Genomic DNA, 27938 nt, shown 5'->3' with positions numbered 1-27938 from the left:
ATATAAGTTTGTATTTAAAGTATCAGTCTATCAAAATGTATTCTAATAATTAGTCTACATTGTGCAGTGTTGTTATAGAGGAAAGGTAAACCACATGTAATTAATTATTTATAATTTGTAGGCCTACATGCTGTTACAGGTTGCTGGCTGTAGTTGAGCTGATTCATCAGGTGTTTAGGTAAATTGTCAAGGAATTACGTCAGTCAATTCACATTAAAGATGTGAACTAAAACAAATATGTACATTTTTATCCCGGAAGTCGCCATGCCTGGATTCTGCTTAGTTCAATTTCTCCAGACTGTGCGTCGCGAAGGCTCAGGGCAACTGGAGGAGGATGTGACGGATGAGGGAGACTATCCACGAGGAAGACGACGCACGAGCGACCGACGGACGGATCAGTATACAGGCGCTTCAGACGAAGCGAACAGGTGGCTGCCTAGTACAACATGGGTAACGCTGACTCCAAACTCAACTTCAGGAAAGCTGTGATACGACTAACAACCAAAACACAGGTTTGTTAACATAATAACGCTCTTTTGTATAGGCCAATGCAGCATTTAAATATTTATGAACAGTTCTGTTTTTCAAGATAAAAATAGCAATTCAAGTGGGCCAGATGGTAGTCTGCCAACAAGTTGTATTTGACACACATGGATGAGTGACATGGATGATTGGGTGGTAGAGAAATACAGTAATGGTTACCATCAGTCCAAAAGCAGAGTTTACTGGTTAAATGTAAACTTTTAATTAAAATGTAGGACTAGGATATTTATATTTTGTTATTGGCTATAAACTGACAATTAGATTAATTGTAGGGTACTGTCATAAATACTGCAAATTTGTGTAATCAAATAGTGGACTCATAATATCGGCAACAATGTATCTATGTTGTAATCAAATGTAACATTGTAGTCATACTTCTGTAGTTATAATAAACAAGACCGAGAGCCTCTCATCAGGTGCAGACAGTCATTCTAAGGTGTATCCTATTCACAGAGCTATGATGAGATGCGAATATGAATACTGTACATTTGGGGCTGTATTTGAATCGATCATTTTCCTGCTTTACTCTTCCTTGATTTAAAAAAATAGAATAAAGGTAGCCTCGAAACCATTTCCAGCTACATTTCTGATGACATGGTTGTTGAATGAATCATAACACTCAGACAATGTGGCTGATTTAAGGTGGGGTGAAAGACATTCAAGTTAGTTAAATAAGCATTAGTCTAAAGTGCACTGTTTGGGTGACATTTACCCTGTCATCAAGGCAAAACAAGTAGCTGAATATATTGTCTGTACAACAAAACAAAAGTTAATTTCATCATATGTGTTCTTCATTGGGGCGGCAGGTAGTCTAGTGGTTAGAGCGTAGGACTAGTAACCGAAAGGTTGCAAGATCAAATCCCCGAGCTGACAAGGTAAAAATCTGTTGTTCTGCCCCTGAACAAGGCAGTTAACCCACTGTTCCTAGGCTGTCATTGTAAATAAGAATTTGTTCTTAACTGACTTGCCTAGTTAAATAAAGGTAAAATAAAACATTTGATGGTTTCCTGGGCACAGATCTTAGTCCCGGACTAAAAAGCAATGCTCAATGAAGAATCTCCATCAAAAGTGATTTTTAGTCCATGACTAAGTTTATTATGTCTATATTTATCTGCTCTGCTCCTGAAGGCTACAGCCAAGCAGGTTTCTGAATTAATAATGTACAAGTTAGTAGAGAAGGGAAATGTCAGCATCACAACCGTCTGTGCTCCTCAATGAGAGCACACTCACATGATGTAGAGTGGAGTGACATCTGGGACTGGGTTTAGATGGGGCCTGGCTCTGTGTGTCTGAGWGTGGAGTGACATCTGGGACTGGGTTTAGATGGGGCCTGGCTCTGTGTGTCTGAGAGTGGAGTGACATCTGGGACTGGGTTTAGATGGGGCCTGGCTCTGTGTGTCTGWGAGTGGCATGACGTCTGGTTCTATCTGCGATGGTGTGCAGAATGGAGATCGTTTCCTCTGACTCACTGTTCTGGTCAGAGCGTCAGACTGCCACATAGTGCATTGCTAGCTACTGGCCATCATGGGGAATATAAAGGATACGAAGACCTGAATTTGTGGTCGCAACGCTGTCACCATTACCACCACATGGGAGCATAGACTGCAGTGTGCAGACTGAGGAGGCTATTTTTACCATGCTCACATGGTGGGAAATGTCTACAGAATTAAAAGTACGTATCTCAGAGCATCGTAGTACCATTAGGTGCAAAAACTCGACTTACCCACTTTTTGGAAGCAAACCACTCAATTTCGTCTCTGCGATATATTAGCATCAAACATGTCACCCTCCCTAGGAGAGGGGGTAACCTTGATAATTTATTGTTAAAACGAGAGGCTGCCTGGATCTTTAATTTAAAGACCCTTGCTCCCTTCGTTCTCAACATAGACTTTGATCTGAAGCCACTCTTGTGATTATTGTGACTTTGCCATTGTAATTGTTTGTAAGCTTGTGTAGTCTAAAATGAATCTATGATCGTAAGCTATCCATTTGTTTTTTTGTATGCTGTTTGTATGCCATTTTAATATTTGAGAATTAACCAATGATATTAGGCCACACTTGGCCATGATTACAGACACCTGTGTGTCTTTTGACACTATAAAAACAAATCATCCCGCAGTGTTTGTGATTACACCCTGATGAAGACAGCTTGGCTGTCGAAACGTTGGTAATTAAGTTTTTTGCATCTGAGCTAGAGTGTGCGGCTCTCCTTTATTTTCAATGGAAATGTCTACAGAACAGATTAAAGAAAAAGTTGCACTCTCATTTATTTTTCTTGCTGTGGATTTATTTGACGAATGTTTTGGCTACAGAGCCTTCATCAGACAGGGTTTTGGGATGGGGAATATATCTGATCCCTGTTTGTTGCCTCATCTCCCCCAGCCTGTGGAGACTACAGACGATGCCTTCTGGGACCAGTTTTGGGCGGATACTGCCACGACCGTCCAGGATGTGTTTGCTCTGGTGCCGGCAGCGGAGATACGAGCTGTCAGGGAGGAATCTCCCTCCAATCTAGCAACCCTCTGCTACAAGGTAATGTAGGGTACTAGGATACAGTACATCCTCTGTGTGTGTATGTGTGTTTAACCTTTGTTTTTTCTACCTTGGATACAGTTGGTGTAATAGGAATGCAAGACGGTGTACAGTGACAGGTAGGGCTGGGATGATATCAGTATCGCAAAAACATTTCCATGGCAAAAATCAGAACACGAAGCAGACCACTCTTTGGTCCTTTAAAAACCTGCTGTATGTAAAATATTGTGTGCTATAGCTTGGAAGATAAATAAATGGGACTCTGGATGACAACATAATGATTTTTGTTCCCAACATTAGGGCTGTTTTCCTAAATAAGTTCAATCCGCCTCGTGTTTTGTTTCCTTGCCACGATACTTGCATTGTCTCGGCCCTAGTAACAGGTGTATTCTGAGTGTGTTAAGTGCTGCTGTAATGTAGTAACAGGTGTATTCTGAGTGTGTTAAGTGCTGCTGTACTGCAGTATCGGGCAGGTGTTCCACCTGGGTTTGCTTCCAATATGTCTCTAGTTGTTTTTAAATGGTGTGTTTTCATCCTTTTCTGTATTTAAGCAGATTCTATTGGGTACCTTGGATACAGATGGTGTTAAAGGAATGCTAGTGTTTGTTGCAGCAGATTAACTATTGTAAATGGAATTGTATGCCTGTGTTGAGCCTCACGGGTCTACTGTATAAGCCCTCAACTGGAAACGCTTGCATAAGCAAGAAATGAAGCAGTGTGTGAGAGGGTGTGTTGTATTTGACTAACTGTACATGTTCATGTGTTCATTCCAGGCGGTGGAGAAGCTAGTCCAGGCGGCTGAATCTGGTTGTCCCTCAGAGAAGGAGAGACAGATAGTCCTGAACTGCACCCGTCTGCTCACACGTATCCTACCATACATCTTTGAGGACGCAGACTGGAGAGGGTTCTTCTGGTCTACCGTGCCTGGAGCTCGGGTGAGAATACTGTACTACTCATCAACGGCACCATCCAATATAGAAAATGCTGTGTTCGTTGCTATCCTAGCCCATTGGACATGTAACCCTTTGAAGTTGTGATTTCATTATATATGCAATTTGCGTATCAGTTTATCAGTGGTCAGGGTCATTTTAATTAGGTGAGACTCACTTCTGTGTTCCCTTATTATTTGGAAATTAAGAGGGATGCATTCTCTATCGCATGCTGCCAACGATGCCAGTCTCGCTCTCCACTTGTCGCTCTCCACTTGTCTTTAGCACCTCAGACTCAGTGACCACTTGCAGGGAGAAGCTGTGTGGCGGGGCAGGGGAGAAAGAGGAAGGAGCATCGGGGCTAGTTGCATTAGAAGGGCTGGGAGATGAGGAAGTGTTGGATGGGCAAGGAGGCATGGCTGAGTCAGATTAATGAAGTGGCTCAGCCATACGCTCCTTGTCAGTAACAACCACATTATCAGCATTAAGGGACATGGGCAGCTGTGAGGAGGAGGGTTTATTCTCCAGGTCTTTCATTGTTTTCCAGAACTTCTTGGGGTTCGACCCACAGTAAGAGAACTCCTTAAAGTACCTACTGTAACTTTGGTCTTCTAGATAGCCTGAGTGCACTTATTTCTCATTTGCCTGAACGCCAGCCAGTCAGCCTGGGTATGCGTGTGCCGAGCCTTTCGCCAAATGGTGTTCTTGATGTGGAGTAACTGAAAGYTCACAAGAACTTCAAGGGGTGCTAGACCCCTGCTTGTTTTATGTTGGAATACAAGAGGCATGATGTCTGCTCTTTAACAATACAAATCTTGAGTTCATATGCATGACATATTATGCATAAACAGACTTATTTTTACCCCTTTCTCCCCATTTCGTGATATCCAATTGGTATTACAGTCTTGTCCCATCACTGCAACTCCCCTACGGACTTGGGAGAGGGAAAGGTCGAGAGCCATGTGTATGGTTTCCTAGAAACAAGGGAAGGCTCAACTAACCCTTTGACTCAACTTACCCCACTCTCCCCTACTTGTTACAAATCATTGGATAGAATAGGTTTGTCTTATGGTGAAATGGATGCTGGTGATTTAGCACGAAACATGCACTGTGGGCTCGGAGAATAGACAGACAGACAGAGGAAGAAAATTCTTCCCAAGACTCTGGTTTAATTTTTCAGCTCCCTTTTCAGTTTTCTATGGAACATATTTTCTTCTTGAATTTGTGAGTGAGCGCCCCACTCTCATACTGACTGTCCCCCACTACTGCAGCCGCTGCTGTGCTGTCTGGTGGGAACTGCATGTATTCAAGTTTTCAAAGCTCTGACCAGCCAGCATTGTAGGATGAGCCCAAGCTGGGTTGTGTTCATTTGGACACACCGTAGAAAAATGCTTAACAACTTTGTGTAACGCAAAATGAAAATGTGCGTTTCTTATTAGACAAGATCAGGTAGTACCTAGGGCTGTTGCGATGACCATATTACCGTCACACCGGCGGTCATGAAGGCTGTCAAATTCCACATGACCGTTTAGTCATGGTAATTATACTTCTCCAAGCTCTGATGCTGCTTGCTAACTTGCTGGTACTCAGCACTCTATTGTCCCTATAATCACTCTGCCGTCAATGCAAATGTATCGAAAATCTAATCAAACACTTCACGAGAGCCCATGAGCTCATGTTGCGCAACATTTCTATAGGCTATGCAATTGCAGGAGAAAACAGAGTGATGGCCTCTATTAAAAAGAACAGGATCCCATCAGCTTTCTATAGGCTAGGCCTACTATATTTATTTCTCAACTTTCCTAATATTAAGCACATTGGTTATATTTACAACAGGATTATAGCCTACCTGGCTGGCATGAAAATAAACCATGGGGAAAAGCATTCTCCATTCGCTATTTAAGTGCATAGATTACATGTATTTTTTCCCGCTGCCCCTGTTTCGATACAGGTGTATGATAATGGTCCGTTCTAAATCAAAACAAATGTCACACATATACACTGCTCAAAAAAATAAAGGGAACACTTACACAACACAATGTAACTCCAAGTCAATCACACTTCTGTGAAATCAAACTGTCCACTTAGGAAGCAACACTGATTGACAATAKATTTCACATGCTGTTGTGCAAATGGAATAGACAAAAGGTGGAAATTATAGGCAATTAGCAAGACACCCCCAATAAAGGAGTGGTTCTGCAGGTGGTGACCACAGACCACTTCTCAGTTCCTATGCTTCCTGGCTGATGTTTTGGTCACTTTTGAATGCTGGCGGTGCTTTCACTCTAGTGGTAGCATGAGACGGAGTCTACAACCCACACAAGTGGCTCAGGTAGTGCAGCTCATCCAGGATGGCACATCAATGCGAGCTGTGGCAAGAAGGTTTGCTGTGTCTGTCAGCGTAGTGTCCAGAGCATGGAGGCGCTACCAGGAGACAGGCCAGTACATCAGGAGACGTGGAGGAGGCCGTAGGAGGGCAACAACCCAGCAGCAGGACCGCTACCTCCGCCTTTGTGCAAGGAGGAGCACTGCCAGAGCCCTGCAAAATGACCTGCGAGCTGTGGCAAGAAGGTTTGCTGTGTCTGTCAGCACCTGCAGAACCACTCCTTTATTGGGGGTGTCTTGCTAATTGCCTATAATTTCCACCTTTTGTCTATTCCATTTGCACAACAGCATGTGAAATTTATTGTCAATCAGTGTTGCTTCCTAAGTGGACAGTTTGATTTCACAGAAGTGTGATTGACTTGGAGTTACATTGTGTTGTTTAAGTGTTCCCTTTATTTTTTTGAGCAGTGTATTATTTAGTATATGTAAAGACAAGATTAAATCAAGAATAGTCTGATGGGTGACAATATTAGCCTATCAAGTATGAATTAGATATTTTCACTTGTGAATGATGCCCAGCATAAGAAATAATGCCTTTTTTGCGACTTTTTCGAATCATAGTCGCACACCCCATGTAGCCTAGCCCATAGGCCTATATCTGTCCCTCCTGGATTTCTCTTTTTTTTGTGATTTCTGCAGCCAAAAGTGCTTGATTTCTGTGGCAGCTTTACAGAAATTCTGCGATACGTTTTTTTTTTTTTACAAGTTAATTTCATATAAAGCAATAAAAGTCATATGTGCTCAGTTTTAGGACGATTTTAAGCAGAATATGAAATACAAAAACAATTAGAAACATCTAAAGTGCTCAATTCGGTTTATTTTCCTGAACAAACAGCTCTGTCATAATTGACTCTCATTCACTCACACACACACCTCTCCATCAGGCTTGGGGCTTGCTATCAACACGAGATGCACCTCCCATTCCTACTCTCTCTCTCTCTCTCTCACTCTCTCTTAAAAAAACAAATAGATTAAAAGCTGATCATCACTTTCAATTGGAGGATCGATATTTCTTTCTAATAAGTTGTCTTCAAAATTCTTGATATTGATTTTTTTTCTAAAAAAGGGTCGTAAGGGAGATAAAGAACAGAACACGTAAAAATAGAGTTGTGGTTGATTATTATTCCCCAAAAAAATGTAATCCAGAAAGATTGTGCTTTTGTGATCCGTATTAAGTTTTAGAGTTTAAAACGGCAATGCTGACAAATTGCACTCCGTGCTATGAGCAGCGCTCTCCATAGACAGACTGGGGAGAGCAGAGTGTCGACCACCCTAATAATGCCAATGTTAGCGAGTAAAAGTTGAGTAAAACGCCACTCACCTTGATTCTTTCAGGGCTTGCCACAGTCTTCCCTGCTACCACTTCAGTCAATGTGATCTACCTCTGCTGTGGGAACTGTTCTGACATTCTCATATGCTTTGRTGATTCGAAGTGACTGTTGATTGTCGACTTTCTCTAGTTTCCAAAAACATTTGGAATTTTTTTTGCACGGTCGTTAGGTGTTATTTTTGTTGGCAAATTAGATTGATTTCTGTTCATTGTACTGCCTGTCAGCCATCAACAATCACCCATCATCTATGCATATGAATACGCTGACAGGCCAGGGGGAAAAAACGTTGTTTACCTGTGGTTTGATTGGGCCATTTTCCACGGTAACAGTGCAGTAATTGGTCAAAATTACGAACCCGCTTTGATTGGACCTTTTTATGCTCTAAAAGTGCGGGAATTGGTAAGAATTATGAGGTCTTGCATAATATGCGCTGATTGGTTGATTTTGCATTGAATTATGCGATCGCGGAATCCTGGAGGGACTGCTATATGTTTTAAAAAGGTTTGTATCACAACTAAAGTGGCCAAATAATTTATCGGCTTTGCAAGGGGTGTAGAGCCTAACCTGCATACATAATCAGCAATGAGTTTCAAGTTTGGGGAAGATAATTTTCACCATAAAAATGCACCTTTTTTAATAAAAATATTACATGTATAATTGCATTTGCGGTCACTTTTGATAATGGTGTTTTCCGCTAATGGAACATTTGCGCTTATAGCCTACTACGCTTATAATGTGAAGAAATGGCCTAATAGTTTATCAACGTTTCGACTAACACGCTGTTAAGAACTGTTTTTTTTATTTTTTATATTGACTTTCAATGTTCAATGATCTGTTGCGTCAGCCACATTGCGTAAAAACGTTTTTTTGATGCTAGTGGTTGTATTAATTTGGGATCTTTTGCATCCCACAACTGTCCCAGACTATGTTTGGAATATTTATTTATTGCAGAGAATAGAATAGGTCGACTTTCGTACTATGGAGGATAGTAGATATGTTTTTGCTGTTCGTTAAGCCTACTCATCTTGTTGGCTGACGACAAGTAAATGTGGACAGATCTTCCAATATCTTCAATATGCACCTCAGAATTGGATAAGGACGCACGCAGTTGCGTCCCCGATGTGGCTCTCTTCACTTGTAGCCTGTGAGAGACTCAATCACATGATGGAGAGCCATGTGAGTGAGAGGTGATTCGGCACGCTCAACACTCAGGGAGAAGGGCACAAAGGCCACAGGCCACAAAAGGCATGGATTTCTTTTAGGGTGCATTACGGCCAAACAAAGGGGATGCCTCCTTGAAATTCTAGGCATTATCTAGTGCTTGTCAAATTGTAAATGAGTAGCTGATGTAGTGTGTACAGCCTGTGCAAAAAACAAAGCAGAGCTCATGCCTTTTCATTAAACTTTTTTAAGCTAAACCTTCCATGTTTGACGGATGCATAAAAACATCCCCCATCTCAGACAAACTGATATCTCGTCTATATGATGCTTTTCAATCTGTTAGCACACCTTCTACAGATGCCATTAAGGCAAAATGGGAGGAAGAACTAGGGACTGACATTTCGATTCGGTGGCAGACTGGGAAGATAGCTTAGAGTATATCCACACCTGCTCCATTAACTCCAGACATTGTCTCATACAATTCAAGGTATTACACTATTGCAAAACCAAACTGCATAGGATATTTCCTGATACATCCCCTATGTGTGATAAATGTCAGGCTGCGCAGGGTACACTACTCCACTGCTTTGCCCTATGCTCTAGCTTGTATGGTTATTGGTGTGGAATTTTTAGGATCCTCTCTGAAGTTCTGGAGACTTCAATTGACCCAGACCCGCTTCTGATAATCCTGGGAGTGTCTGATTCCCTAAACGGATTAACCAACCCCCCAAAACAACTCATCTCTTACAGTCTAATTTTGGCAAAAAAAACGAATCTTGTTGTTTTGGAAAAGGAGGGAAGCGCCCTCTACCAAATTATGGCTCAGCGAATTGGKAAACACTGTACACTTAGAAAGAATTAGATATATTCTGAACAATAAATTATCAACATTTGATCAAATCTGGCAGCCTTTCCTCTCTTACTTGGACCATTCGGCGCTGTAAATTTGTACTTTTTATCGCACTCTCAATTGTAATATTTTAATCTACCTTTGGGCAGCATGTGCTGGCCCCGCCACCCGAGCAGTCGGGAGGGGAATAAGGGGGAGGGATAAAGGGGGGGAATAAGTGGGGGGGGGTGACATCTACCCTCTTTCTTTCTACCTGTGCTTGTTCTGTATGTCTTGTTTTGTAATATTTGTTTTGTACCCAGAACTCTGGATCTTGTTGTTTCTGTCTGCTCTTTTATGTTTAGATAAGAATTGTATACCTGTCTTTTATACCTATACAACATTCTTGTGTGTGTTCAATAAAAAATATTTGAACAGAAGAAACTTTTTTTAAATCATTATTAGTCGCATCATACAGCCTTACAATGTATTAAAAATCAAAACATATAACCCAATGTTTGTAGAACAACTAAAGTTCCATTAATAACTCTAAATTAAGCATATAGGAATACCTATTTCTTTGTTAACCGCTCAACACATAATAGCCACATGTTGCGCCCTCATTGTTTGGAGAAAATATAATTTCTATTTTATTCAGCTTTGTTCAATTGTATTCTTCATACTATAAAATAATGCCACAGATTTCTAAGCAAATCTTGTCTGCTAAATGAACTAGTGCAGCCCACAGCCATTTGGCATAGCCAGATCAGGACCTAACATAACGACAACTCAGTGTGCTATTCTGTTCTTCTGAAATAGACTATATTTTCTTCATATCATGCTCCTTTAAGACCTGTTTAAAATAAATAATGGATTTATTGTGAAGGTGTAGGCTATATTACATGGATTTATTACTTTTTTTWAAATGTAGATGTTCCATAGATCTGCATCAGTGGCTTGTAGACTTTGTGGAAGCCAGGAGATGCTAAATGTGTTTGTCCATTACCGTGAGACTGACGGTTATTTGCTTGACTATCACCAGCTGATGAAATTTTGTGACCACTATAGCCCTAGTAGTACTTCCCCGTTACAGTCCATCTTCTTCCAGGGTTTTTTGCCTTATGAACACAGACCTGGTGTTGAGTCAGGTCACTGTCCCAGGCAGAGAGAACTCTTTGAGGTGGGGCTTTCCTTCTCCCTCCATGTCTGTTAATTGTTGGACCAGCTGGGTCTCCTGTAACCTGGCCCGTAGAGCATCTCAGCCTGCCTGAACACTGTTCCTATTGTGTCTCCCTCCCCCATCCCTCCCTCCTGGCCAGTGGTTGAATTGGGGAGGTATTGGATAGCCTTTAATTAAAGTGAGAGGCTGGATGGGTGAATGCCAAACTATTATGGGAGTCGGTGTGAATGCGGAACGGTTGTAGCAATCGGTGAGGAGGCATTCTCTACTACAGACTGAACTGGTTGGGGTACTATGTTTTTCCCGATAGCTTCAAGGACCCAGGCAGTCACACACAGTCAGGAGGTTAAGGCGAAAGTGGCCTGAAGACCTGCTAAGTATTTGGAAAGGGTACTATGGTCTCAACACAATTGAGTTTGATATGTTTTTGTCACGCTCGTTATTGATAATCCTTAATGCAGTTCTACTTAACCCATTTTATACTACAATGTAAGATACAGTACCAGTCAAAAGTTTGGACACCTACGCATTCAAACGTTTTTCTTTGTTTTTACTATTTTCTACATTGTAAAATAATAGTAAAGAAAGTAAAACTTAGAAACAACACATGGAATCATGTAGTAACCAAAAGTGTTAAACAAATCAAAATATATTTTTATATTTGAGGTTTTTCAAAGTAACCCTCTTTGCCTTGATGACAGCTTTGCACACTCTTGGCAGTCTCTCAACCAGCTTCACCTGGAATGCTTTTCCAACAGTCTTGAAGGAGTTCCCACATATGCTGAGCACTTGTTGATTMCTTTTCCTTCACTCTGCGGTTCAACTCATCTCAAACCATCTCAATTGGGTTGAGGTCAGGTGATTGTGGAGGCCATGTCATCTGATGCAGCACTCCATCACTCTCCTTCTTGGTCAAATAGCCCTTACACAGCCTGGAGGTGTGTTGAGTCATTGTCCTGTTGAAAAACAAATGATAGTCCCACTAAGCGCAAACCAGATGGGATGGGGTATCGCTGCAGAATGCTGTAGTAGCCATGCTGGTTAAGTGTGCCTTGAATTCTAAATAAATCACTGACAGTGTCACCAGCAAAGCACCCCCACACCATCACAGCTTCTCCTCTATGCTTCACAGTGGGAACTACACATGCTGAGATCATCCATTCTCCTACTCTGCGTCTCACAAAGCCATGACGGTTGCAAAATCTCAAATTTGGAATCATCTGACCAAAGGACAGATTTTCACCGGTCTAATGTCCATTTCTCATGTTTCTTGGCCCAAGCAAGTCTCTTCTTATTATTGGTGACCTTTAGTCGTGGTTTCTTTGCAGCAGTTCGACCATGAAGGCCTGATTTACGCAGTCTCCTCTGAACAGTTGATGTTGAGATGTGTCTTACTTGAACTCTGTGAAGCATTTATTTGGGATACATATTGAGGCTGGTAACTCTAATGAACGTATCTTCTGCAGCAGAGGTAAGTTTGGGTCATCCTTCCCTGTGGCGGTTCTCATGAGAGCCAGTTTCATCATAGCGCTTGATGGTTTTTGTGACTGCACTTGAAGAAACTTTCAAAGTTCTTGAAATGTTTCGAATTGTCTGACCTTCATGTCTTAAAGTAATGATGGAATGTCATTTCTCTTTGCTTATTTCAGCTGTTCTTGCCATAATATGGACTTGGTCTTTTACCAAATAGGGCTATCTTCTGTATACCACCCCTACCTTGTCACAACACAACTGATTGGCTCAAACGCATTAAGAAGGAAAGAAATTCCACAAATTAACAAGGCACGTGTTAATTGAAATGCATTCCAGGTGACTACCTCATGAAGCTTGTTGAGAGAATGCCAAGAGTGTGCAAAGCTGTCATCAAAGCAAAGGGTGGCTACTTTGAAGAATCTCAAATGAAATATATTTTGATTTGTTTAACACTTTTTTGTTACTACATGATTCCATGTGTTATTTCATAGTTTTGATGTCTTCACTATTARTKTACAATGTAGAAAATAGTAAAAAATTAAGAAAAAACCKTGGAATGAGTAGGTGTGTCCAAACTTTTGACTGGTACTGTATACATACACTATTAGTATCGAAAATACGTGTTCTTTCCTGTGGCCGAACTCTTTGTCTGTTTCCTAGCAAGATGAAGGTGATGATAAGGAGGAGGATTGTATCCTAGGTTACATGTCTGTCTGTCTCCCAGCAGGATGAAGGTAATGATGATGGAGCGAGGCCCCTGGCTGAGTCTCTCCTCCTGGCTGTATCTGACCTGCTCTTCTGTCCAGACTTCACCGTCCAGAGCCACAAGAGAGCCGGCCCGGTGAGTAACCTCGTACAGAAATGCTATGAGAGGGGGCCTCCCGAGTGGCGCAATGGTCTAAGGCACTGCATCGCTGTGCAACTAGAGATTCTGGGTTCGAGCCCAGGCTCTGTCACAGATAATGTACAGTATTATTTGTGTATATTATAGCTTTTTTATGAGTCTTTTCCATATCAACACCCATTATTGATAAACCTATAGCTTGTTTTTTGAGTATTGTATTAAACTGAAACATTTGATTGTATTTGTTTGTCATTGTCAAATTTGAATAAATACTGTTTGATATGAATCACATCTGGTAAGATTTTTGCCATTCTATTGCTTATAAGCTTTGTTATTATTTTATTGACACAATTCAATTCAATAAACTTAAACTTGGGTCTATAATCAGTAAGAGACTCCAGATTTTCCTGGTTTTAATATAACAGAAATAACGATTTGATACATGGAACTAGGAAGTACTGAATTGTGTGACGTGTGCTGTCATTTGTGTAATTAGAGGCGCTACTTTGTCCCAAAATGTTGAATAGAATTCTATGGGAATGCCATCCATTCCTTGTGCTTTTCTCTGCATGAATATTTCTTCTTGGGTGATCTGTTTTTAGTGATTTCTTTTTTTGTCTGCTGATAATTGCTTCAGAGTTGTTGAGTCTAAGAAGGCTATAGGGTCCGTCCAACTGTTTAATTTAAAGTTTGTATTTAATTTTGCGGGGGAAAATTGTAACTGAAGATCTGCTCACACAAACGAGATTATGCAGACGTTCGCATTAAACTCAAATTAAGATTGGTCCCTAAGTGAACAGAATGTCCCATTAGACCCCTGTTGTGCTTCCATGCTGTGTGTAATGCACCTGTTATCTCCGTTAGCTCCCCTGTGCAGACTAGGCTCCAGGGTTAATCAGTGACTCAAGTCCTCAGTGTGAGGTGTGACCCTGGGCCATGTTTGTCAACTGGGCTGAGGAGGAGGAGGAGGGTGGTGGACACTCCTTATCCACTGTGCAAACACCTCTATGCTGTTGTTGCCGGCCCCACAGGGCCCAATGGTGTTTGACAGGGCCGTGAAAATAAAACGGTCACCCTCCACCCTCCCTATCCTCCAGTTGACCACTCACTCACAGCTACTCAACATACACACGTGCATGCACACGGAAATGTCACACTCAGTGGAGCACTTGATGGTGTTAGAAAAAAATGGACAGCAGAGTTGTGTGGAGCAGAGTGGAGATGGAGAATAGCCAGGGGCTGTGTGTATTCTGTGTATCCCTATCGATTCAAGGATCCAGGCAGTTAAGGCTGAATGACTGCTAACTATTTGGAAAGGCTAATTTGCTTGCTTGAGGAACATGCACAGACACACACACGCAACGTCTATCACTACCAAGGTTGGAGTCAACTATTGATTAGAGTGAATAATATCATGACAGAGTTCCTACACAACTGAACTTAATATAGTAATCTATGAAGATTAAAAATGGGGCTGCTGCTGACACCTTCTAGGCAGTTAAAATCTCTCTGCAGAGGTGTTGGACAATAGGTGGGCAAAGTCAGATGAGTGCTCAGCTCAGGCCACTTGTAAAATCACAAGGTGGACAGAAGTGTGAACAAAGGCTGTGTCCCAAATGACACCCCATTCCCTATATAGTGCACAACTTTTGACCAAAGCCCTATAGGCCCTGGTCAGTAATAGTAATCTATATAAAGCAGGGATGGGCAACTTTGATGGGGGTGGGAGCCATCAAAAATTGGAACTCATCATGAGCGGCAGGTCTGCGTACCCACATCTGTACCCACACATGCAGTCAGAGCCAGGCCTATCCTTTTGGGGGGGCCATAAGCAACATTTTGTTGGGCCCCAAACCCCCCCACCTTGCGAGCAATACATTTCAGCGGCCCCCCTCTTGGCAGTGGAGAGAAGTTTTGGAGTTTATTTCCTGCAATTCTACATTTTGTTGTGGGGCATTGAGAAAATATTGCAGTTTTATAGCAAGTTTGCTGAAATTCTACACATTTTGCCATTGGGTGGAGAGAAATATTTGCAGTTTTTATTATGATATCTGAATGAGTGGATTAAAAAAATCAGTTGTGGCCCCCGGTCGATTATTTGACCACGATTACTACAAGTAATCGACAGGTAGCCTAGTGGTTAGAGCGTTGGACCAGTAACCGAAAGGTTGCAAGATCGAATCCCCGAGCTGACAAGGTACAAATCTGTCGTTCTGACCCTGAACAAGGCAGTTAACCCACTGTTCCTAGGCCGTCATTGAAAATAAGAATTTGTTCTTAACTGACTTGCCTAGTTAAATAAAGGTAAAAGATTTTAAAAAGTTTAGATAACTGGCCGCTAGAGTGACTTACCAGTTTTCAAACTGACATTGGCTAATTGAGTGACAGTCAGTGACTGACATAACAAGAGAGAAACTGCTGATGCACAACCAAATTTTGAAAATGCTCCTTGTGTATTCTAATGCTAATGCCCCGACCGAGTACCCCCCCCCCCACACACACACTCAGTCATGTGCACAAGGCAATGTATCCCCCTGTCGATCAGGCTATTTGCCTCAGTTGACTGCTACTGTAGTGCCATACTCCATCTTGCCAGTCACCCGTTCATTACCGACAAGCCCTGATGCATTCAGTTCATGATTTATCTCAGTCGCAGCACCCCCGTCCCTCTGTTGATATGAATAAAGCACGGTCCACCATGTCCTTTGTGATCTCTGCACTGTAGGGTGGCAATAACCGATATCCCATTTGACATTCATTAATTATTTACATTACACATTGTGCAGTGAACCATGTTTTATAGTAAACCAAACAATCATTGTTCTACATTAGTGTAACAACATTTATTCGAATTTTGTAGGATTTCATGAAAAAAAACTACGAAAACCCCCCCCGCTTGATTAGGTTTGAAGGTCACATCAGTGTTCTCTTGTTTCCAAGGACACAGAGGAGGACATGCAGTCGATAGACAGTTGTGAGTACATCTGGGAGGCAGGGGTGGGGTTCGCTCAGTCACCCCCTCTCGACTACATCCACGACCTCAACAGGTGAGATCACAGCACCAGGGAGGATGGAGAGAGGGCATCTCTGAATTCCTAGATCTACTTGTGTAGATATGAGAGGATTGGATAGATATAATTAGTACGGCGACAATTCCACTTGGCTTATCGGGGGGCAAGATGGAACTCCCACTACATTGCTTACACATATCCAACCCTCTCAGATCTACACAAGTGACTAGAGCAGTTGGGTTTCAGTTGGTGGTCAAAAATAATGTAAAATGACCAGGAATAATAATAAATGAAAAAATTGATTCTGAAATTCTGTTCCCAAGTATTCCCACAAATAGAAATTCACATGATCATGTCTCAATGTAATCAAGGTACAGTATGTATTTGAACTATCATTTCAATCTCTTTTTGGGCTTACTTGTGGTAAATTTGCAATGTACAAATTATTATAATTATTTTCTGAAACCTGACCGTTTGCTGGGATAAAAAAAAATCTGCCCCGTGGTTGAATCTAGGTGCCTACCTCTGGCCTAGAGGGTAGGGGCAAGGGGTTGATTTGGGATTTACAAGATGTTTCCATCTTTCTCTCCACTGTCCTGGTCAGGACGGAGCTGCTGAAGCTGCTTCTGACCTGTTTCTCTGACGCCATGTACCTGCCCCCCTCTGCTGAGAACAACATCCTCAACCGCTGGGTTACCTTCTTCAGCTCTACGGATAACAGGTAACACACACACACTTTATGACTGATTTGGTTTGAAGCGTGTGTGTTACACTCATCCTAACTTCTTCCTCCCCCTCCCAGACATGCCCTGCCTCTCTTCACATCTCTCCTAAACGTGGTGTGTGCCTATGACCCAGTGGGGTACGGTATCCCCTACAACTACCTGATGTTCTCTGACTACCGAGAGGTGCTGGTGGAGCATGCTGTCCAGATCCTCATAGTGACTCTGGAGCACGAAGCCGGGGCAGCTGCAGCCACAGCCCAACACATCCTGGTCCACTTAGACTCCCTCTCCGCCTCTGCGATGGAAGACAAGGAGGTAAGAGACCCTGAATACCTTCCCCAACAGACATCAAACTCATTCCATGGAGGGCTGAGTGTCTGTGGGTTCACTCCTCCCTTGTACACGATTGATGAATTAAGGTCACTAATTAGTAAGGAACTCCCCTCACCTATAGTTCTTAATTGAAAGGAAAAAACTAAAACCAGTAGCGACTAGGCCCTCTATGGAATGAGTTTGACACCTCTGCTTTACATCTCAGCTACTTGTGGAGAACTGGATAGGAATAAGCAACATGGTGGTAGCTCCAGCTTGCCTCTGGCCACGTGGAATTGTTAGTTGTTGTATCATCTGATAACTTTTCTCTACCTTGTGTTCTCAGCTTGTGGGACCAGACAACCTGTTTGTAAACTACCTGTCCAGGATCCATAGGGAGGAGGTAGGAGACTAATGTACACTGTTCAAATMGTCAATCCAGAGCCATATGACTCAATGGGTCAATCAGAGGTCCTTTTTTTAACCCTTCAAGTCACCGTAAATTGATAGATTGTTGTTTGTCCTTCCTGTCTTTCCCCAGGACTTCAGCTTCATCCTGAAGGGCCTGGCCAGACTGATGACCAACCCTCTGATCCAAACCTACCTGCCCAACTCTACCAAGAAGATCCAGTTCCACCAGGAACTCCTGGTGCTCTTCTGGAAGCTCTGTGACTTCAACAAGGTTCGGACTGGAGCCCTAGCACCGGCATCCCCTCATTCCTATATTGAAGGATACAACAGTGCTGTAGTAGCCTTAATACTATCCTAGATGGACTTGTAGTCTCACCCCATCACTTCTAGCCTGGTCCCAGATCTGTTTGGGACTTCAACAAGGTTTCGGAGCACACAGAGTTCTTCTGCACTAAGACCATCCTAGGTCATATGGTTCTTAGTTCTGATGGTCATAGCTCACTCTTCCACAGCTGTTCCCTCTTCTAACCTCACAGCTGTGGTTCCCCTCTAGCCTCACATTTACACAGCCTGTTCCCCTTCTAGCCTCACTCTACACAGCTGTGTCCCCTTCTAGCCTCACTCTTACACAGCTGTTTCCCCTTCTATCCTCACCTAGCACAGCTGTTTCTCCTTCTAGCCTCTCACACAGCTTTTTCCTTCTAGCCTCACAGGTTCCTCTTCTAGCCTCACTCTACACAGCTGTTCCCTCTTTAGCCTCTCTCTACACAGCTGTTCTCCTTCTAGCCTCTCTACACAGCTGTTTCTCCTCTAGTCTCACAGCTGTTCCCTCTTCTAGCCTCACTCTACACAGCTGTTCCCTCTCCTAGCCTCACCTACACAGCTGTTTCTCCTTCTAGCCTCACTCTACACAAACTGTTTTCTCCTTTTAGCCTTTCACACAGCTGTTCTCCTTCTAGCCTACAGCTGTTTTCTCCTTCTAGCCTCACAGCTGTTTCCCCTTCTAGCCTCACTACTACTCACACGCTGTTCCCTCTTCTAGCCTACACTCTACACAAACTGTTCCTCTTCTGCCTACAGCTGTTCCTCTTCTATTGCACACTCACAGCTTTTCCCTTTCTAGCCATCATCTACACAGCTGTTTCCCCTTCTAGCCTCACTTCTACACAGCTTTCCCCTTCTAGCCTCACTTACACAGCTGTTCCCTTCTCCTCTAGCCTCACTCTTACACAGCTGTTCCCTCTTCTAGCCTCACATCTGTTTCCTCTTCTAGCCTCACAGCTGTTTCCCCTTCTAGCATCACTCTACACAGCTGTTCCCCTGCACCTCACTCTACACAGCTTCCCTCTTCTAGTCTCACAGCTGTTTCCCCTTCTAGCCTCACTCTACACAGCTGTTCCCTCTTCTAGCCTCACTCTACACGCTGTCCCTCTTCTAGCCTCACAGCTGTTTCCCCTTCTAGCCTCACAGCTGTTCCTTCTAGCCTCACAGCTGTTTCCCCTTCTAGCTCACAGCTGTTTTCCCCCTTCTAGCCTCACAGCTGTTTCCCCTTCTAGCCTCACAGCTGTTTCCCTTCTAGCCTCACAGCTGTTTCCCCTTCTGAGCCTCACAGCTGTTTCCCTTCTAGCCTCACAGCTGTTCCCCTTCTAGCCTCACAGCTGTTTCCCCTTCTAGCGCCTCACAGCTGTTTCCCCTTCTAGCTCACCAGCTGTTTCCCCTTCTAGCCTCACAGCTGTTTCCCCTTCTAGCCTCACAGCTGTTTCCCCTTCTAGCCTCACAGCTGTTTCCCCTTCTTAGCCTCACAGCTGTTTCCCCTTCTAGCCTCACAGCTGTTCTCCCTTCATAGCCTCATAGCTGTTTCCCCTTCTAGCCTCACTCTACACAGCTGTTTCCCCTCTAGCCTCACTCTACACAGCTGTTTCCCCATCTAGCTCACTCTCACAGCTGTTCCCCCTTCTAGCCTCACTCTACACAGCTGTTTCCCCATCTAGCCTGCACTCTACACAGCTGTTGTCCCTTTCTAGCCTCACTCTACACAGCTGTTTCCCTTTTCTAGCCTCACTCCTACAGCAGCTGTTTCCCCTTCTAGCCTCACTCTTCACAGCTGTTTCCCTCTAGCCTCACTCTACACAGCTCTTTCCCCCATCTAGCCTCACTCTACCACAGTCTTTTCCCCATCTAGCCTCACTCTACAAGCTGTTTCCCTTCTAGCCTCACTCTACACAGCTGTTCCCTCATTCTAGCGTCACACAGCTGTTTCCCTTCTAGCCTCACAGCGTTTCCCCTTCTAGCTTCTTACACAGCTGTTTCCCTTCTAGCCTCACAGCTGTTCCCCTTCTAGCCTCCACAGCTGTTCCCCTTCTAGCCTCACAACTGTTTCCCCCTCACCTCAAGGTTCCCTTCATAAGCTCCACAGTTTCGCCCTTCTTAAGCCCACAGAAAAACTGTTTCCCCTTCTTAGGCCTCACACGCGTTTCCCTTCTAGCCTCACTCTACACAGCTGTTCCCCCATCTAGCCTCACTCTTCACAGCTGTTCCCCCATCTAGCCTCACCCTTCACAGCTGTTCCCAACATTAGTGGTCCTTAGTCGTATATTTACAGCTCATTGAATAATAATAATTTTGCCTCTCTCATTTCGGTTCATTAAGAACACTGAGGGGTGTCTAGAGAGTAGGGTAAAGTGGCACATCTGTGTTTGTTAGGTGCCACGGTCTCTGGAGCTCTGTGCTGCACACAATCCCGTTTCTCTACCGTTCTTCCCTCAACACTGTGCCATCTGTCGGTTTGTGCTACCTGGTACATGCCTCATTGCGTCGCACGTTGATTACATGTTTACATCCTCCTCTGGTCTCTCATCGGGTATGCACTGAGGAGATGAGGTGCCTTTTTAAAGTGTTTCTCTAAATAAATGTTTCATGTTTCATCACTTAAGTTTGCAGATTCTCTAGGGGGCAAGGTTTTAAAGATTCTGATAATAATTTAGTTTTAACTTTGACAAGTCTTGTCTAAAGTGTTTGTGTCTAACCTCTGGGTTTCTGTCTGTGACATTTTTAAGTACAGTACTGTTGTTCCTAACTGTTTGCACACCGACTATTCATATAATATTGAAGCTCAATCTCTTAGCCCCTTTGTGGGCTAAAAGGGATCCAAATAAAAAAATAAAAACAAATATATATTTTTTGTTTCAGAAGTTTCTGTTCTTCGTGTTAAAGAGCAGTGATGTTCTGGATGTCCTGGTGCCTATCCTGTTCTACCTGAATGATGCACGAGCTGACCAGTGTGAGTCACACAGAACTGTCTGAGTAGGTGGCGCTGAGAGATATGGCAGCTCTGCTTCTTGCTCCTAAGCAACTTTGCAGTTACAAGCATTTCGCTACACCCGGAATAACATCTGCTAAATATGTGTATGTGACCAATACAATTTGATTTGTGTGCATGTTCCGAATGCAGTCTCTGAATGTTTTGGGATTGTTGGGTACTAGGTGTACATGCACTCTGTCTTAGTTTATAGTGTGTGTTTGTGTGACATGTACTGTGTGTGTGTGTGTGTGCAGCTTGTGTGGGCCTGATACACATTGGTGTGTTTATCCTGCTGCTGCTGAGTGGAGAGAGAAACTTTGGTGTGCGTCTGAATAAAACCTACTCGGTACGAGTCCCCATGGACATTCCTGTGTTCACTGGAACACATGCTGATCTGCTCATCATGGTGAGTAGTGCTACTGGTGCTGTCTGGGTGGGAGATGTCTCAGTGCTTCCCTGGATGGGTGTGGGGTGAGGGAATTATATATTTTATCATGCTCTGATGAAGGTCTTTGTTGACCGAAAAGCCTGGCACAAACTGAAACTACCACTGATTCAAGTGTGTGGAGACTATACATAGTACACTATTAAGGTAACTGTGCACAGTTGCCTTATGTTAGTTCATTTGTGATTGTCTAGATTTTCCACAAAATCATCACAGGTGGACACCAGCACCTGAAGCCTCTCTTTGACTGCCTGCTTACCATCATAGTGAATGGTGAGCGCTCCTATTCTATTTAAATATGTGGGTGAGTGTCTGACTGTCAGTGAAATGGTCACCACCTGTTGGCAGCATCTGGGTATTACAGTTTCTTGACACCAATACTCCACAGTGTCTCCCTACCTGAAGAGTCTGTCCATGGTAGCAGCCAACAAGCTGCTCCACCTCCTGGAAGCATTCTCCACCAACTGGTTCCTGTTCTCTGCCTCCCAGAACCATCATCTGGTCTTCTTCCTGCTCGAGGTCTTCAACAACATCATACAGTATCAGTTTGATGGTAAGGCCTGGCTGTAGTTAGCTCGGATCCCATATCTGATTGTGCTGTCTTGCCAAACATGGGAATGAGTGACAAAGTGATCTGGGACCCAGGCTCTATAGTCTCACGTTGTCAGTCGTCACAAAGTAGTAGAGCAAACCTGGGGTCAAGAGGCTAGGTTGGCTCACTCCCAGTCAGCAAGCACTGACTGGGCAGTATGTGAACTACACCATCTCTTGGTGGACATTGGGATTGTTTCAACATGGTTGACGTTAAATGACCAGAACATAAACTGCCAGACTGATACTATTTAAGAGCACTTTTTTTAACATTATAAACCTGCCCACTGTTTGTTCCTCCCCCTTCCAGGTAACTGTAACCTGGTGTACACCCTCATCCGCAAGCGCAACATCTTCCATCAGCTGGCCAATCTGACCTCTGACCCGGTCACTATCCACAAGGTAAAGAGAGAGAGAATGTGCTCTCTAATGTAAAAGTCTATACCATACAACTTTGTCCATGTTACAGCGAACAGTGGATCTTAAAATGAAAAAGGGGCCAGCACTCACTTGACACAGTTGCAGTTGAATCATTGAAGCTTTAATTGATCATTTTCTTCTCCATCCACATAAGGCCCTAGAGATGAAGAAGACGACATTGGCTCGTATCTCCCGTACCAACTCCCAGGAGACCATCTCCATGGATGGGTCCCGACCCGCCATCCCAGCCGAGCCAGGGACCCTCAAAGCCAGCCTCGTGGCCATACCAGGTACCCCCTCTCCTCTTTGGAGCTCTCCATTCATGCATGTATTTTGCAAAGCACATTTCCGTATGGTATGTTAATGTTTTCTATTAACTTGGCTTTGCCGGTTGTCCACTAAGCTTCACTAACTTATAACCTATCACTCTACAACTCAGTTCATCACAGATATTGGAATTCTCTCAGCCCTTTTTATAAAAAAACAAAACAGCAGTTGATTTGGTTTAGTAATTTTCACCAAATATCATGGAAATCCCTCATTTTGACATCAGTTTTGTTTCATTGTTAGAAACCATTGAACAATTCTCTAAGAGTCTGCTGTCACTGTAGCTATTGACAAGCTGACAGAGAAGGCTCAGGTCTCTGAGGATGGCACCATGGTCTGTCTCCAGCACAACACACACTCTCCACAGATGACCGCTGACCAGCATACACACACTCTGCAGCCTCAACCGGCTGGTGACCAGCACAAACACTCTCCACAGTCCGCTGACACCAACACCAGTGGTATATCAGGAGCCAGCGACACAGAGTCCAACTCAGAGAGAGACAACGAGGTAAGAGCTCTGATTGGGGAGAATCATGAACCAAGCTCACTGGAAAGCAATCCATGGGGGAATGATTTAGTGAATTACGAACATGTATCAGGACAAAATATATACAGAATGCAACTTCTCAGTGACATGATTTTGTAAAGAAAATGCTGTTGAGCCTAGTGACTACCACAATGGTTATTCTTATTCCTGTCAGGAGGCCTTTCAACCAGAGTCAGACCCAGCCAGGGGTTGTTTGTCCAGAGTGTCAGCATCAGCTACATACTGGAACCCTACTCCAGACTGGGTAAGAGCCCTCCCCTTTCCATCCAACCCTAAACATACAGTACATTCACAGCTGGGGTGTTATGTACATCATTGGTAAGATCTTTCCTTCTCTCCCTCCCGATAGATGGTGACCTGCTCTCCTTTCTCTGTACTGTTCTCTGTCAGGTCCTCTCCTGGAAGAGTAAGCTTCCTCTCCAGACGATCATGAGGCTGCTACAAGTCCTGGTTCCTCAGGTGGAGAAGATCTGCATAGACAAGTAAGGGAGAAGGATCCTAATCTTTCCAACAATGTAAAATGGGGGAGGTGGTTACTTTTCAATTCAAGAGAGTATGACAGAGCATCTGTAGGATCATGTGATTTTGATTGTGGAACCCATAAGTGACCAAAACACAGAGTGATCAATATCATTCCCCAGAACTGGATTAGCATGGATGAGATATACCAATACATTTAATCTAACCTGCCCAGGGACTACAGTTAAAAATTTGCCATCTGGCTAAAACTGGCACTTTTACAGTATTGTTGATTAATGTGCACTGTCCCTGTAAAACTAAAGTATATGTCTATCTCCTCCAGGGGCCTGACAGATGAGTCAGAGATCCTGAAGTTCCTGCAGCATGGCACCCTGGTGGGCCTGCTGCCTGTGCCACACCCCATCCTCATCAGGAAGTACCAGGCTAACGCGGGCACTGCCATGTGGTTCCGCACATACATGTGGGGTGTCATTTACCTACGGTAAGCAACATGGGCCAAATGAAAAGGGAAAGATTAAAACATTTGATGGTGATGACAGTAAATACTTGTAGTAAAAGTCCCAATCCATGTACAGAATGAATAAAACAAGACACTATAGATTAAGTTAAGATCTACTTTGGAGTAATTACAAAAGAGCAGTGCAGGGTATTCCCGAAAGCAGGATTATTWAATTGGCCAGCTAACTCTGATTAATAGCCACATAACTTGATTTTCTGGTTGATAAAGAAATCAACATTTGTATATTGGTTGTTGTCAAGTCAGTTATACATTATCATTATATTTCTCAAAATGATGAAGTTATTTCAAGCAATTTTGGTCATCTGGCTAACTATTTGATCCAGCTATCTTTACCAGCTCCCAGGTCTAGGAATAAAGTATACCAGCTGGTGGACAGTCAGTGTGTTTGTCACATCTACTTGCCGAGTCACTTATTCCATGACTCACAGGTGATTGTGAGTGATTCTCTAAAATTGAATCTGATCTTTATTAACAATGACATGATTCCTCTCTCTCCTTTCCCCTGGGCTTTTGTTGTTACCGTAGCAACGTGGATCCTCCAATCTGGTACGACACCGACGTCAGACTGTTTGAGATCCAGAGGATCTAACTGGAGGAGGTGAAGAGGTCTCTACGACTGCGTCTGAAATGGCACCCTGTCCGCTATATAGTGCATAGCTTTTGACTGGAGCCCTATGGACCCTTGTCAAAAGTAGTGCACTATATAAGGGGATAGGGTGCTATTTGGGAAGTACGCTGCGTCTCTCTGGAACTGGGTTGTCTGGCTGGTTCCCTCTCAGAACCACCAACTCATAACCGTCTCCTACCAACTGCCATCTCCAAACCTGAACAGAAGTCTGGATGAGGAAGAGGACATACCTGCTCCAGAAAACAAGAATTGACAGTTTGTTTTCTGCATTTTGTTTCTTGCCAACCCGTAAATCATCATGTATTAAACCACTTTTACTACAACTGCCAAAAGATCTGCCATATCAACCCTCTACTGGTGTGTATTTTCTTTCACTTCTCCAACCTTGATGTATCTTTTTTTGCCAAACAAAAACCATGTATACACTACCGTATGTATACATTAGGTAATCTGCCATTTAAGTTTTTGTATGTTTTAGATTATGTACTGCACTTATTTTCAGTATCTCCTTTTTTAGGGAGCTTCATTTTTCACCTATTATCGCTGTAAAAATTAATTTTTATTTTGGTGTGAAATAGACTTAGACTAGCGTGAGCCTCACTAAAGGATGCAGCTTTAAGAAACCTGTCACGTCTGAATTTAAAAAGGAAGACTAGTGCTGAATCCCAAATCGCCCCTCCAATTCCGTGTTCACACGCCCCATTCGCCATATGCACACTTGTCCCAAAAACTGAGGGTGTGAAAATAATGGATGGCTAATTAGATCCCCCGATAGCCACTTCGACCGAGTCAGCTATTCTGTCCGCTTCAGAGTGATGAGGTATCCCATAACTCACTGCGTTATTTTTGAGTTTGCATAATTTCACACAAAATCAATGCGATGTGGCTTGTTATGAGCCACCTGTATTTGTTACTGTCTAATGTTGAGGCTTTACACATGTAACATGAAATACTTCCCACATTAAATGTTTGTTACCAAGGTTTATATCTTGTAAAATGACAGATTTTTCTCATTTGAATTTAATGCTTATTTTATTATTGAAACGTGGAACATGAATTGCGTCATTCAAGTGTCCTGAAGTTGATGGGTTTCTTCGATCCCCTCGCCACTCTTGAAGTCCCACTCTGTTCACCAGAAACACATGACAATGGAGGGCCTTCCAAACGAGTTGGTAGGGGCGAGTGGCTGGTTTGAAATTCACCGTAGGTGCACTGACCAGGACCTTGGTGAACTGACAGACGGAGACAGGGAGGGATATCTTTATGGAATGTATTGGCTTTTGAACTGCAGGTAAATTGCATTCTGTCTGATTTCATAATGTAACTTCTACAGGATATCATATGAAACAAATCATTATATAAATTATGAATCAATGTACACGTGTAATTAATGTCAAAACATAGTGGGTCAAGTAATTTAAACATTCACAGTCTTAAAATGTTCTAAGTTTTAAAAGGTTTTTCCATAAAGGAAATGTTTACATCTCATCTTTACAGTTATTTGATATTTAGCTAGTCCCTAGTAGTCAGTCTGCACAACTTTTCACCAAGGACAAGAAAAGGTGGAGGGAACTCATTGTGGCCTTATGTCCCAGAGTAAATGTAAGTCAGTTTGTTCCAGTAGAAGAGAACGAGAGAGGCGAGGGGGAAAATGGCACTGTAGTCAGCCCTATCCATCATGCTGTGATGGGTAGCTCCATTAGGGCTTCCACAGAGTGCATCCTGTAGAAGACTCCAAGAGTCTGTCCCAGGTTGACCAGGACAAACCAGGCAGAGAAGAGAACATGGGAAGGGGTGAAGAGGATAGGAGCTCAGGCAGTGATGAGTAGCTCTATTAGGGCTTCCACAGAGAGCATCTTGGAGAGGGGGAAAATGGCACTGTAGACAGCCCTATCCATCATGCTGTGATGGGTAGCTCCATTTAGGGCTTCCACAGAGTGCATCCTGTAGAAGACTCCAAGAGTCTGTCCCAGGTTGACCAGGACAAACCAGGCTGAGAAGCCATGAGAACTGCTTCCCCAGGCAGTTCTCAAACTGGGTCTGGGCTCCAAACGCTGAGGGCCAGGCTGGGGTATCGGTGGAGGCCCTCGGAGATGAAGATGTTCTGCAGCAGGAGCTCCAACAGGCTGAGAAGGGAGTAGGAAAGATCCAGGCTTCCCAGGGGCCCGCTAGGCCCCACCGCCAGAGCAGCCACCAGAGAGAAATTGGACAGGGCCAGCTGTACCAACCAAGAAGGACACATCCAGACTACATGTGGGATTATGTCCCCCCTCCTTTTACCTCCTATCCAGCTTACGGACCAACATGCCAGCCAGGGAGCAGAGGGACATGATTGGCATCACAGCTAGATGGTAGCCGTAGAACAGAAACCCAGTGCCGGTGCTGGAGCTGGTTCACCCAGACTTGGTACAGGATGAAGACAGCCTGCTTTCTCTGCTACCGTACGGCAAGTGGTAACGGAGCACCAAGTCTAGGACCAAAAGGCTCCTTAACAGCTTCTACCCCCAAGCCATAAGACTGCTGAACAATTGATCAAATGGCCACCAGACTATTTACATTGACACCCCCCCCATTTGTTTTGTACACTGATGCTACTCACTGTGTATTATCTATGCATAGTCACTTCACCCCTACATACATGTACAAATTACTTTGACTAACCTGTACCCCTACACATTGACTCTGTACCGGGTACTCCCTGTATATAGCCTCGTTATTGTTATTTTGTGTTACTTTTTATAATTTTTTACTTTAGTTTATTTCATAAATATTTTCTTAACTCTTTCTTGAACTGCACTGTTGGTTAWGGGCTTGTAGTAAGCATTTCACGGTAGGGTCTGCACTTGTTGTATTTGGCGCATGTGACAAATAACGTTTKATTTGATTTGATTTGCTACAAGAACAACAGCCTGAATAGGACTCCACCCTGGTGGACGATATGTAGGTTGATCTTTCGGGCATGGTGGGGTACTGACCCAGGGCTCATCRGCCTGCCCACGTTCTACAACAT

The 27938-nt window shown here is 43.4% G+C and overlaps 1 protein-coding gene across 4 annotated transcripts; it reads left to right on the top strand.

Moving 5' to 3' along the window:
- Positions 1-299: 299 nt before the first annotated feature.
- Positions 300-25913, top strand: LOC111978466 (protein HID1). Of its 4 annotated transcripts, none has more exons than XM_024008547.2 (20): positions 302-512; positions 2926-3075; positions 3849-4010; positions 13091-13204; positions 16148-16254; positions 16823-16939; positions 17021-17258; positions 17602-17658; positions 17797-17937; positions 20856-20946; positions 21222-21373; positions 21607-21685; positions 21801-21965; positions 22314-22405; positions 22578-22713; positions 23035-23261; positions 23455-23544; positions 23691-23782; positions 24103-24261; positions 24826-25913. In XM_024008547.2, exons 1-20 carry the CDS (start codon positions 447-449, stop codon positions 24887-24889), a joined length of 2499 nt encoding a protein of 832 aa, XP_023864315.1. In that variant the 5' UTR covers positions 302-446; the 3' UTR covers positions 24890-25913. The 4 variants fall into 4 exon arrangements, with proteins under 4 accessions (XP_023864317.1, XP_023864315.1, XP_023864314.1 ...); XM_024008546.2 differs by having other exon boundaries at positions 303-512; positions 13088-13204; XM_024008548.2 differs by lacking the exon at positions 302-512 and adding an exon at positions 1978-2215 and having other exon boundaries at positions 13088-13204.
- Positions 25914-27938: the final 2025 nt, after the last annotated feature.

The sequence above is a fragment of the Salvelinus sp. IW2-2015 genome, linkage group LG18 (genome assembly GCF_002910315.2).
Source record: "Salvelinus sp. IW2-2015 linkage group LG18, ASM291031v2, whole genome shotgun sequence".
In the NCBI taxonomy this organism is placed as follows: domain Eukaryota; kingdom Metazoa; phylum Chordata; class Actinopteri; order Salmoniformes; family Salmonidae; genus Salvelinus; species Salvelinus sp. IW2-2015.
Note: the sequence above shows the minus strand (reverse complement) of the source record. Positions and strands in the feature narration are given on the sequence as shown.